General features: G+C 39.1%; 1 protein-coding gene across 1 annotated transcript in view; it reads left to right on the plus strand.

The window, feature by feature from the left end:
- The window catches only part of ELAPOR2 (endosome-lysosome associated apoptosis and autophagy regulator family member 2), a 169545-nt gene extending 160882 nt beyond the window's left edge, over positions 1-8663 (plus strand). The window contains exon 22 of the mRNA XM_059396939.1: positions 7209-8663. Within this exon, the coding sequence (XP_059252922.1) occupies positions 7209-7268 (60 nt within the window). The 3' untranslated portion in view covers positions 7269-8663. The remainder of the gene's footprint in view (positions 1-7208) is intronic.
- The last annotated feature ends 4552 nt before the right edge of the window (positions 8664-13215 follow it).

Raw genomic sequence — 13215 nt, forward strand, 5'->3', positions numbered from 1 at the left:
CCATAAAGCAGCCAAGGTCAAGAGAGATGAGGAGGAAGAGGTTAAGGGTGCAGAGAGAAAGAGTTTCTGTGACAATAGCAAGCAAAAGCATTTGCTTTTGTTTTTAAGCAGTGCTGCTCAAAACAGATTCATTGCTATAGTGGGCAGAATGATGGGTCCATGCAGCATTTTGGCAGTCTGTCCTATGCAATCTCTATTGTGTGTGTAATTCTCTTTGATCTTTTCAGATCACGAGTCCTTAATGCAAGTATCTACATGAGTGACCCAGATGATTTGATCAGCTGAGATTTGTTTCTGGAATTTGGTCACAGAGAGGAGTAAATTTGATGTGTTAAGTCTATAGTTTTCCAAGTGGCAGACCAAATAGTGTATTGATGCTTGGTGATAGCTCAAGAGTTCGTGGTGATCTAATAAGATTTATCAAGATAAGTACTGGCCACAGCTATGAGAATGGCTGTGGGTTTAGCCCACTAGACCAAACAATTTTGTAGGTTTTCAGTTATTTGTACTTGGTGCTGAGATAGGACAGCTACAGCTGCTGGTGGACACCCACTGGGTTTCCACTTTTGCAAACCATCAGTGAATCAGACAGAACATAGAACATAGACATACCATAACATAGACATAATGTAGAACTTAGATAAACCAAGGACTAGAGCCAGTGGGTTCATTTTTGGAGGTAGAGTAAGAGACAAAGTTGCCCCAAAGGGGTCTGCTGCCATTTTTTTCACATGAGATTGAGATGCTTCTGGGCAGGACCAGCCATATTCTTGAATATACCACTTATATTTTATAAGTGAGACTTATTAGGTCTTTGCCACCTTGCTGACCCACCGTCAATGTGACCATCGGGCTATAGACTCACAAGATGTGCACAGGAATGGCTTTCAGTTTTGACAAGAACTCAGCTATAAGCTATAGCTGCTTTTCAGAAGGGCTATACCCGGTAGCCATATCAAGGTAATGAATCTAAAATCCCCAAAGATGCCTCTGGGGCAGGCTCCTTTCCATTGCTGAAGTGTTTAATTGTCAGAACCAGCAATCACTGAGAATTCTGTCCCAAATTGGTCATTATGGCTGGGAGGCCACAAAGGTGGAGAGCATGATTCAGCTTACTGAAGACAGGTAGCCTGTTCAAGTGAGGCCATGCAGTCTAAACAAGTGCTGGACTGTTCCTGCATGACTACCCGATAGAGTTAGCATTACAAATCTGGTCACCTCGTCTCAAGAAACTTTACTTACATAGCAGTTTCCTGAATTTTGGTGGTGGGGGGGTGTGTTATCAGCCACCTTTGTTGGCAGAAGTTTGACAATAGAGGCAATGCTGTTGAGACTGAGACTTTTGACTTGACACTGACATTGTATCATTTATGTCATGACACATTTCGGCACCGGCAAGTAGAGACACTTGTGTGTAATCCTGACACAGACATTTGTTGCAAATGGCAGAGGAATTAGGAGCCCTTGCAATGCTCTGCTATCTCTCCTTTCCATGGGACTGCTCTTGACCAGGGGAATCACCGCTGGTACTTAGGATACGAGGATGTGTATGCATGTACCATCAATTCCTTCTAGATTTCTGAATGTAGAAGCAACAACAGCGGCTTCTTGGATAGTCCTGCAGAACTCATCACACAAGGTCCCATTATCTTAGCTTCCCCGATGAGAACCTTCTTAACCCCCATTAATGGAATTCACATGTTCCTTTCCTGTCACAGGTTCTGGTAGGATGGTCATAAATGTTTGAATCCTTCCCCTCCTCAAGGCTACATAACTGATGTAGATGGTTGTGCCTGGCCTTCAGTCCCTCTTGGTGTCAGAAAAACTAATCATCTTTCTCCATAAAGCAGCCAAGGTCAAGAGAGATGAGGAGGAAGAGGTTAAGGGTGCAGAGAGAAAGAGTTTCTGTGACAATAGCAAGCAAAAGCATTTGCTTTTGTTTTTAAGCAGTGCTGCTCAAGCAAACTTCCAGTGTTTTGGTCCACCTAAAACCCCATGTTGCATGGCAAGGTTATCATTCCTGGTATCATCTATTTCAGTGTTAGGACTCCTTCTTGTCCTAGTCCCAGCTGGATTGATTTCAGACTGACACTGGAAGTGTTTTGTCTTTTATTGATTTAGGCTTGACTTACATATTGGAGCCTTTTTTAAAATAAGGGAATCTACCTTATTTCTTGTTCCATTTTCATAAATCTAAATTATTGCCTTGTTTTAAAATAAAGGATAGGGGAAGCTTTAGGGTGGGGCTGATCATATTAACTTATTAAGATTCCTTTGGGTCAGTTTTTCATTCTCCAGTGATCTTCCACATAGTAACCCAATCTGGGGTACTAAGAGCCCCAATGCTCATCAGCCCCTCCCTAGACTTCCTGTGGAGGTTTTCTACTGATTTTCAGGGAAATCTGCTAAAGAGGGCCAAAGCTCTGTTATTGCCATGGGGACCCACTACAAAATCTCTGAGACCTTTTACTGTCATCTTTGAACACATCTAAAGTTGGCATGATAGAGCACAAGGGGTGTTTAGCGCAAGGTTGGCCCACTCTTGCCATTCTTAATAATCATTGACTCCTGCCACATCATCTCCAAAGAGAATCTGCCAAAATATAACAGTTCACCTAGTTTCTGGCCATAAGTGGTTTCTGTTTTTTCTTTAAGGGTCATTTTTGGCGCATGTCTCTGTAACCTCTTGTGAAAGGAGGTGAAACCTTTTCCCATCAGGTTGTATTTTAGTACTACTTGTTACCAAGGAGCACACCCAATTGATGGCCTGATTGGTGAGGAAGTCCCCAGAGAAGAATTAACAGCATCCAGGCTACCGTTTAGGCAGCCGAACCATGAACTCTTGGAACCACTTCCCAGAATTCAGCCTACAACCACCTCCCCGGTTCCTTTCCACTTCCAGGCAGTGAAATGGAGAACTTTAACTGCCTTGTTGATCATACAGTTTGGTCACCATGTTCGTTGCTAAGTCTCATGGACTCTGCTCAAATCTTGCTAAACAATGTGTGAGGCTGTCATACTTATTCTACTAAAAAGACACCCGTCAATTTTCCATCCTCATCAGCAAAACAGCGAGGAATTACAGTGGTTATGAAATTGCACTATATTTGTTAGCCAACAAATTAGCCTGCATACTTTTATGGACATTTTGAAGAAAGGAGTCTCCTGGGTCAGAAATAAAACAAGTCTATTATTCACAGCAGTAGCAGTGGCCAAAATGAATGCTTATTTTGTTTCCTCAGGCCCTATCTCCCACCGAGTGAGGTGGCCCAAGTGATACACAGTGTGTTATGTTGCAGAAATGAGCACTTAGGTTGGGGAATCTGAATCTTTTCTAACAGTCAGGAAGCATATCTGCCATTGGCTCTGCAGGGGGAGACAATATCAGGGCTGCAAGCAAACTTTTCTTGTGTTCTTCCAAGGCTTTTTGTAATATAAACAGCTTTGAGAAGATTGTGTACCATGAAGGGCAATTAATGTCTTCCTCAGAACACTTGCAGAAACATGAGAGACCCATGGAGAATGATCTCCCATCGTCAGTATACTTAGACTTCTCTTGCCTGATTTGATTTTGTGATTCCCTCTTTGAGAGGGCATTGTTTTGTAATGAAGGAAGCATTCAGGCCCCAGGAAAGATTTTGAGGAAAAGTGATTTTTATTTATTTGACAGAGAGCTAGAGAGAACAAAAGCAGGGGAAGGGGAGAGGCAGAGGGAGGGGGAGAAGGAGAAGCAGGCTTCCCACCAAGCAAGGAGCCTGATGTGGGACTCAAACCCAGAACCCTGGGATCATGACCTGAGCTGAAGGCAGATGCTTAACCAGCTGAGCCACCCAGGGTCCCCAGGAATTACAAGTATTAATAAACTATAAAGTATTTCCTCCTCTTGCAGTACCTCCTTCATTGTTATTTTATAACCATAAAATTGAAAGCTTGAAAAGATTCCTGAAAATAGTCACAGGAAGCATGGTGGAGGATAAAGTCTTTCTCCCTGAGAAGGTTGAGTGCACCTCTTTTTGTTTTGAAGAGCAATTTTAATTGCCATAATAATTTAAAAAATCATTTCAATGAAAATTTAAAATGCTATGGAAAAACTGAAAGAACTGTGCAACGGTACAGCCACATACCCACCACCTAAATTTTACTGTATTTGATTTATTACCTATCTTTCTAAATCTCTATCTCTCTATTCATTTACCAATAAATCTTTGTTGATGCATTTCAAAATAAACTGCGGGATTCAATACATTTCACAACTAAACACTGCAGGATACGTATAATTGATGAGAGAATTCAATATTTTCAGTTTTTTTCTAAGGGACAATGTTCACATAGAGTGAAATGCCCACATAACAAGTATGCAATCTGATGAGCCCTTGGGAAGTGCATATTCTTGTGTCACCCCAAATCCTATCAAAAAATAGAATATTAACCTCATCCCTGAAAGTGGACTCATGTCTTTTTGCATGAAATTGATCCTCATCCTCACCCCCTAAAGGAAACTACTGTAGTGATTTTTTTAAACCGTAGATTTGTTTTATCTGTTTTAGAACTTCATATAACTTTAATTACACAGTATATAGTATTTTGTGTAAATTTTCTTTCACTCACAAAACATTTTTGAGATGTATCTACCCTGTGTTAATCGGTGGTAGATTCCTTTTTATTCAGGATTAGTATTCTGTTGTGTGGATTTGCCAAAATTTTTTAACGCTTTCCTCTTGATGAATACTTGGGCTATTTCCAATATGTAGCTATGAATAAATCTGCTATTAATATCATTAGACAAGTCTTACTGTATCTCCCATTTAAAAAATGTGTTGTGCCTGGCTCTGTGGAGTGAAAATGGTTGTAAAGTGTCTTAACTGTTATATCATTTAAGATCTGGCTTATCTTATATATATATGTTTATTCCTGTCCTAAAGTCAAACCTTATTTGGTATTTTCCTCCCAATACACTGGCTGTGTCGGATTTTTTTTACGGGTTTACTTTTCTTGGCTTTTCTCAGTGACTACAAAAATGTGTCTTCAGGCATTTTTGTTGTTGTTGTTGTTTGTTTGTTTTTGTTTCCATCATCACTCATGGGATACTATCCGATAGACATCCTGCCTGGGCTTGGTGCTTTGTCAAATTAGATGCTGTTTCTTATGTCAGAAACTATCTGGTTTATTAGTACACAACACATGAACATCATTCACAGACACATACCATTATCCAGTGTGATGAGAACATTATACAGGGTCCCTTGGAGTACAGAGAAGGGAGTGCAATAAGGCTATGACCTTAGGAGAAGGAGAAGCTTCTGGGGGAAGTTGGTTTTTAAATAAATTCTTGAATTTAGAACTCAGAAAAATCATTTGTATGGCATTTTTATGTCATACTTGAGTAAACTGATATCTAGAGAGGTTCCCTTCTTTGTCTAAGAGAAGGTTAGGTAGAAATTAAAAACCCATCTCCTGAGTTTCAATCCGGTGTTCTCCCTTCTGAAATGTGGCATTTCAGTACATTTGCATAAGCAGTAACAGCCTACCATGTACTAGGCCTGGAGCCATGTTTTGGGAATTTTAAAAATGAATAAGCTACAGTTCTTGTCATCTATAAGTCTCAGTTAGTGGTGTTAAGTACACACACAGACACAGACACACACACACACACACACACACAAATGTGTGAGTACATATATATCCTACCTTCTCAATAAGAGGAGCAAAAATCCCATGTGAACAAAGAGGACACAACATCTAAAGCCCTAGGATGCTAATAACATGATTTTATAAAGTGTTTTCAGTGTTTTTTCAAATCACAGCTTTAGGGTCAATAACAGGCCTCTTTCCCTTCTCCCCTCTGGAACATATTGAATTAAATCTTCTCAAGGAAAGGTCATAAAAATCTCAGATTTCCTTTCTAGTTTATTCCTGGTACCCTAATGCTCTTTTCCACAATACACTGTAAGCTCCTTGAGGACAGACAGTTTGTGTCCTCAAGTTTAGTCCTGATCCTGCAGTGCCTTGGGGCATAATAAACACTGGAATTATCAATGGTTATTTCAATGAAATGCCATCTGGTCAACATGAGACTCCAGGCAAACTTCTTGAGTGAGAGAGTGAGAGCACTGAGGAGAGGTGCGGTCTGCCCTCCCGCAGGCACATCATCTTAGTGCAGGCAAGGGAAAGTGAGATGGTAGTGTTCGTGTGACGTTTTTCACATACTCCTTTCCCTGTAGCCTGAAAACTTGACTGAAGTCTTGGACTTCAGACTTGGATTTCTCCACTCAAATTAGAGAAAGCATAAAAGTTGCCTTATTTTTTTCTGACAGATACTCAGGCTTTACTCACTTTTATTTTCTCATTTCACTTCTCTACTTCAGACACACATCGGTTTGCACCTAGGATTGGCCCCTCTCCTATTTCCTTTATTTTAAAATACTCCTAGTTCTCTTCATTGTTATTTTATTTGAAAGCATGGTCCCCCACTCCATTCTAGCAGACTCCAGAAAGTTTTTCCTGACTTTCACAGTGCAACATTGAGAGAAATCTCTTCTCTTAATTCTCTTTTCCCCATTAAAGAAGTACTGATTTTAATAGGCTGCGCTTTGAATGTAATATGCAACAAAAGTCAGCAATGATATAGCTGAGATAAATTTTTGATTTATTATCTAAGATGACTTGTTTTTAATCTTTAGACGGTATATACCCAACAGATTTTCCTAAAACATGTCAACAAACCCAAAGGATCTTGTGTCTTACTGCTGTTCTCCTTATTTATTTCTGCTGTCCTTCTTACTACGTATTCTATGCATCTTGTGAATATATAGCTTCTGTCAGTTCTCGTGTCCAAAATTCATATGGCAAGGTCATCTGTTTCAGCACCCAGGTCAGATATCCCCTTAGGAAGGGTCTGGTCTCGGTGGTTTCTTCACTAAAATATTTTTTTTGTGAAGCTGTATTTTTTGGTTATCTATTGCAATCATGTGTTTGCCTCTATTTTTGGATTGTCTGTCTTATTTCCTGGCCATCAAAAGCATCCTTCAGGGTAGGGATGCTATCTGTTTTTTATCTACCACTCTCCTTTAAATGTAAAATCCTAATCACAACTGGCAGGTCTGTAGATTAAAATGATTTCCAGAACTTTCCTTCTGGACTCATAAGATCCTAAAATCTTAGTGGAATTTGAATGAGTTGATTTTGCTTCAATGTTTTTTTCTTCATAGGAAAAAGAAGATCATTTCGAATCTGTTCAACTGAAATCCTCAAGATCCCCAAATATATGAAAAGACAGTGCTGTAGCCTTCAGACTAATGAACACAGAAACCTGATCTCTAGTTCTACAGGACTGTAGCTTAGATCCTGTCTTCATATCCAGCACGTTGGTGATCTCACAGAGGGCCATGCCGCTGAAAAGGGAAGGAGGTTGAACCGTTTGATTGCCTTATCACATGGTCAAGTATTTTGCCAAAAATACAAAAGCAAATGGCTTGGGTCTCAATGGAAGATGAAACTCAACTCAGGAAGAGATTAATCTGTAAATAGACATAACTGAAAACCGAGGTTAAGCCCACCAGCGCACTGCTGATGCATGCCATATAATTAATGGGTAACTTTTATTCTTTATAACTTCTACATAAAAGTGTGCTTTGGAGGGCAGATATGAGCATATGCATTGTGATTCTATTTATGTCTTTTCTTTGTTTATAGTTTGGGGGAAGATTTGAAAAATTTTAAGGTATAGTTTTTTTCCCATTATTTATTTTCCTGACAGACCTTAAAACATCTTTTCTATTAAAAAATGGTGAACAAAGAAAGACAATAAATTTTTCATTTTTCCATAGGGTCTTTCTTGATTTCAGAAGCCTAAGTAAGCAGTAACCTTTCAGGAAGAATAAACATGTAAACATGTGTTTGGGTTATCTAAACTTACATTTGCCTTTGGAATTTCATCCTTGTTGGAACTGGTAAGAAGGGCTTGACTGAAAGACTTGAAGGAATATTAAAAAAAAAAAAAAAAAAAAGGCAAAGAGAAGCCTGACTTTCCATTAAAACAAACAAGCTGATGGTATTATGGAAATCAAATGGTTTAAGACCATTTATGTAATGCTGGAAGTACAATTTCAAATGAGTGAGAAGTCTTGTTTATCAGATGACATGCAAAACCATGAAGAAGAAAGTGGGATGGCCTGTGTATAAATATACATAACTGTGCAGAGGTATTGGGATAATTTCATGGTTCACAGAAAATGGCAGTGGGACACTGGCCCTATATCAAGCATCAAAGTTACATGGTTATTTTTCTGCTAAGACATTGAGGATTATGACTTCCATAGAAGTTTTTCTTTTTGAGTAAATAAGGATGGAACTCAATTTTGGGAAACTGCATTTAATTGTATTCATAATAAGAATGTGGTTGTACCATAAGTAATTAGGAAATACGTGTTGTTCTTACTCAAAAGTGATCCAGGTAATTGTGATACTTCCTCTGATGGATGGGTTACAAGAATTAGCACGACTTGAATATTATCTGTTGAAAGAAGTTTGAATGAAGTTGGCTCTAACTAATTGTGTGTAACCTCTCTTGTTTTAGAACTGGGAAAGAGGGGAGTTTACTGACCACTGATGATCTAAGGTGCTCTGGTTTGTTTTCAATAAACAGTAATCTTTGTAGATCTTAATCTAGAATTTTTTTAAAAAGACTGGTGATTGCCTGAGAGGCAGGCCATAGGGGCAGGGTTTGTGTAAGATTTGCCCCAAGCCTTTCAAGGACATATGACTTGTAACTTTTGATTTGGCAGGTGATGTCTTTATTTTGGTGGAAAGTGGGAGAAAATAAATAATTGCAGTTACTCGACTGGTGGGTGAAACCCTGAACCATCATCCTATTATCATTGGATGAGTGTTCGTTTTTGTATACATCTTTGCTGTGGGATTCATCAGTATAGGTGAGATTGCCATGATTTTGTTGTTTGTCGTGAAATTCAGGGAGGGCGTCACTTAGCATCAACCTTTTTCACACTCAGTTTCTTAAATCTTGCTTTTTAATAAGAAATTATTACAAGAAATTATGTTGGCATTGCTCACATTTATCCTGGTAACTGTGCAGATGAGCCTTTCCCATCTTCATCAAAATTTAAACTGAAGAATGACAATACATGGGAGATGCTTCTTTTCAGAGGAGCCCTGGCAAAGGTGTCCAGGCTGGACAGAGCTAGGAGGTTCCACATAGTCACTTGTCACCTCTCTTCATCTTCGGCTGTGTTCCATGTGTATGTACCAAGCCATAGAGATAATTGGGATTTGCTCCCAGGTAGCTTCTTTCTTCTCCTGTCACTGGACTAAAATCTCTGACATGTCAAAAAATGCCTTAAATTTTAATGAACTCTCTGAAAATGTAGTTTGTATTGAAGAATTTATTTTATTTCTAATTTTAGATATATAAAATAGATTTTGCCAGCTCAGTCCCATCTTTGGAAAGGAGCTGCCTTTCCCCCTTTGGATCCCAGTGATCTGTCATTTTATTCCAAGCACTGAGGAAGTATGAAAGAAATAATATCATGAGGAGAATATTCAGACCAATCTTGGCTATAAAATTCACTGTAATTTTATGTCTTGCCTTTGTGGAGCTTAGTGGAATGTTGAAGGCATAAACAAATTAATCATGTTTCTGTGACTTTTAATAGACATTTGTTGTTTTTTTTCCCCCCCTCATAAATGGTAGGAGAAGTTCTAGGTTATTTTTCTAAAAGGCACAGGTTTTGAAGCCTTAAATACTACATTAAACCTACTGTCGTCTATAATATCTCCTAGCACTCTGTCAAAATATATTTAAATCGCTTCTCCACTGGATGAGACAATGTCTTCTATGGATAAATTACATCATGCTATTTAACAATGTTGAGCAATTGGATATGTGTCCACTTGATTTAAAAGAATGAATTTTATTCCTGTTGACTTTTCCCCTTTTTGGTTACTAGTAAATCAAGTCCTTTCCAGGATTAAAAATGTTTCATAGTATTTTTGTGTAGAGTTTTGTGATTATTTTCTCCCCAAGGAGAAAAGATGGTTTAAAGGGTGATGTGGAGGAATTGCTTGGCTCCAGTCACTCATGAACTGGAGTCTCTAGGTTCCCAGGTGATGGGTCATGATTGACTGATTCTTCAGGACAGATTGGGTCAACTGTCTTTTGACATCTATTAGTAGAACTACTTCATGTGGCTCTTGGTGATTCCTAATGAAAGGTTTATGTGCAGATCATTTCTCTCTTCTTCTTGAAAGTAAATTTCCTGGAAGTTGGAGTGGGAAGATGACTTCACTGGCAAGTTTAAAGTCAGTATATTGCTCACATTTATCTTTTTTACACAGATGATATGTAGAGTAGGTCTTCCTCTTGAGAGAAAATACCCTCACATCTCTTATCATAACTATGGATGTTAGCTCAGATTTATAGGAAGAAGTCCTAAATTCAGGTTGCCCTAAAGAAGATGTGCCATGGTGAGTAGACTTTAAAACAACAACAAAAAAAGAACCCCCAAATAAAAATAAAAAAAACCAAACAGCAAAAAAACAAAAACAGAACCAAAACAAAAAAACAACCCAGCATCTGATGTATTCATTGAATGTTAAATGGATTTCACCCTCACATTGACTGGCTAGAGATGACACCCTTGTTTCTTTTAGAAAGACACCTTTCTTTTAGAGAAGACACCTTGTTTCTTTTATTTTTATTTATTTTTTTTAAAGATTATTTATTTATTTGTTTGACAGAGAGAAATCACAAGTAGATGGAGAGGCAGGCAGAGAGAGAGAGAGGGAAGCAGGCTCTCTGCTCAGCAGAGAGCCCGATGCGGGACTCGATCCCAGGACTCTGAGATCATGACCTGAGCCGAAGGCAGCGGCTTAACCCACTGAGCCACCCAGGCGCCCACACCTTGTTTCTTTTAGCTTAACATTTTCAGATGAGTTCCTTTTAGAATTATAAATGAAGGAAGTAAAGCTTGAAGATGGGGACAAATATTTGAAAATTGATAACACTATTGTAGTGGATATTGATATTACCATCGCAATTGATACTACTATTGTAGTTGTCTAGATCAGAGAGACCAGCAAACTTTTGCTGTAAAGGACCAGGTAGTAAATATTTTCAGCCTTGCAGGACATGTGGTCTCTGTTGCAAGTCTGTAGTATGAGAGCAGCCACAGACAATAATGTAAACCAATGGGTGTGGCTGCATGCCAATAAAATTTTATTTATATACATGGAAATTTGAGTGTCATTTAAATTTCATTTGTCATGACATATTCTTCTTTGATTCTTTCCTCTACTTTTAAAAAATGTGGAAGCATTCTTGGTTCACAGGCCTTCAAAAGACGGTGCTGGACTAGGATTTGGCCTGCGAGCTATGGTTTGTAGACCATTAGTTTTAATCACTGCCACCCACAAACAAAATGATGCAGAAGAATCTGATTTCTTAGGTGCTTAGCACCTCAAAAGTTTCTCAAGTCTCTAGAAATGTGCAGGAAGGAAATAAGCCATCACGCTCCCTTGATGATGTAATTACCTACACTAAGGCAAAGCCAGATACTCTTCTGCATTTCTCTTGTAGTTTTGGGACTCAGTTCTGGATATTGACTAGCAAATGATAAAGCTAGGGTATGTGAGTGGGTTCAAATTCAACCAGCAAGGTTAATTTACACACCTTTTCTTGTTGGGATTTGTGTAATAGTTATTGCTAAGATAACTGGATTTGGAGATACTACTCAATCTTATATATAGATCCATTTAAAGTAACCATACTATCCCCAAGTAGGGGCTGTTGATGTATACAAGTAGTTTCAGCATAAAATCTTGAATCCCAGCTTGAATCTTGACCAGAGAGGCTCACCTGATCCATTTGCCTGCATCCAGGCAAGCACACACCTCCATCCACACACGTTTACCAAATCCTATTTTAAGACCTACTGAGCTACAAAAGATGGAATTCCTTTAATGATGGTGGCTTGAGAAATGGGCCTCTAATTTCCTTGAATAAAATGTCCCAGTTCGGCTTTTAATCTGTTGGAATTTTCATCTTATTAATGAGTCTTAGAAGAAGAGCTCTGTCTAAAATAGCTTGTGGGTATCAGTAGTTTTGGTGTGGAGTGCAACAATTCTTCCTTTATCTCAGATGGCTGCTTTCAGATTACATTGTTTGGGTGAAGTAAAAGAGTTAAACCAGTGGGAGTTCTATAAACCTCAACTTTGTGTCACAAGGCAGGGGTGATCATGGCCTTCTTCACAGGTTTGGACCTTCGTTATTAGAGCTATGGCGGTTAGAACCCACACTGCTGTTCCATCTTCCTGGCACCTCACTTTTCTTGGCTTCTCCAGGCTTATAGCGAAGAGCTTGGGGACCTGAAGCTATCATGATGGCTAAGTGAGGAAAGCAGGGGCTAGCCCAGGGAAAGTGGAGGTGAAAGTTGTAAAAGTGCACTGTCTGAATCACCTCTTTCCTCAGCTTCTTTCTTAATCTGTCCCTTGTGTGGTCTGCCAACCAGCTTGCCCCACAACTTGAAAATGGGACTTTTTTATATTACCATGATGAATCTGAGTGGGCAAGAGGATCTAGTAGTATTTAAACTGGAGAGGACCCAGAATGCTTCAGAGACTGTAAACACTCTGAATGCCAATGGTTGTCACCCATAGCATTAGGTTCTGATATGTTAATAAGTAGGGCAGATCGTCCTGCTTGACCTCCTGAAACTCAGGAAGAGTTTGCAAAGATGGATCCGCTCAACTGGTTTTATATTCTGGAAGGATGAAATGTTCTTACCAGAGTTAAAAAAAAAAAAATTAAAACCTATTTGTTCGAAATGGCTTATGTAAAAATTGTTTTATAGTTGCTGTTTTCCCATACATACTCTGAATGTTTTTCCAAAAAAATTATTTCTAGGGATCACATGTTAAGTCAGGCTCTTTCCAATAGGAAACAAGGCTTAGGACAAGGGAAGAGAAAACGACGAGAACTGTCAGTTACTCTGTGTCCAGTGCAGGCAGAGTGTGAAAGGTACAGTGGCCCCGTAGGTCAAAACCCTTCTCCCCAGTCCAGTGTTCTCAAGATTCAGCCATGTCCTCATTGCCTTGTTTAAGAAGATCCATGATCAGTTTGATTGTTTTAGGCATCAGCTGTGTCTCTGAACCGCCCATCTGACACGGCCTTCCTCCAACTGTCACATCCCATCAGTGGATTAT

Source organism: Mustela nigripes, chromosome 4, assembly GCF_022355385.1.
Source record: "Mustela nigripes isolate SB6536 chromosome 4, MUSNIG.SB6536, whole genome shotgun sequence".
Lineage (NCBI taxonomy): Eukaryota > Metazoa > Chordata > Mammalia > Carnivora > Mustelidae > Mustela > Mustela nigripes.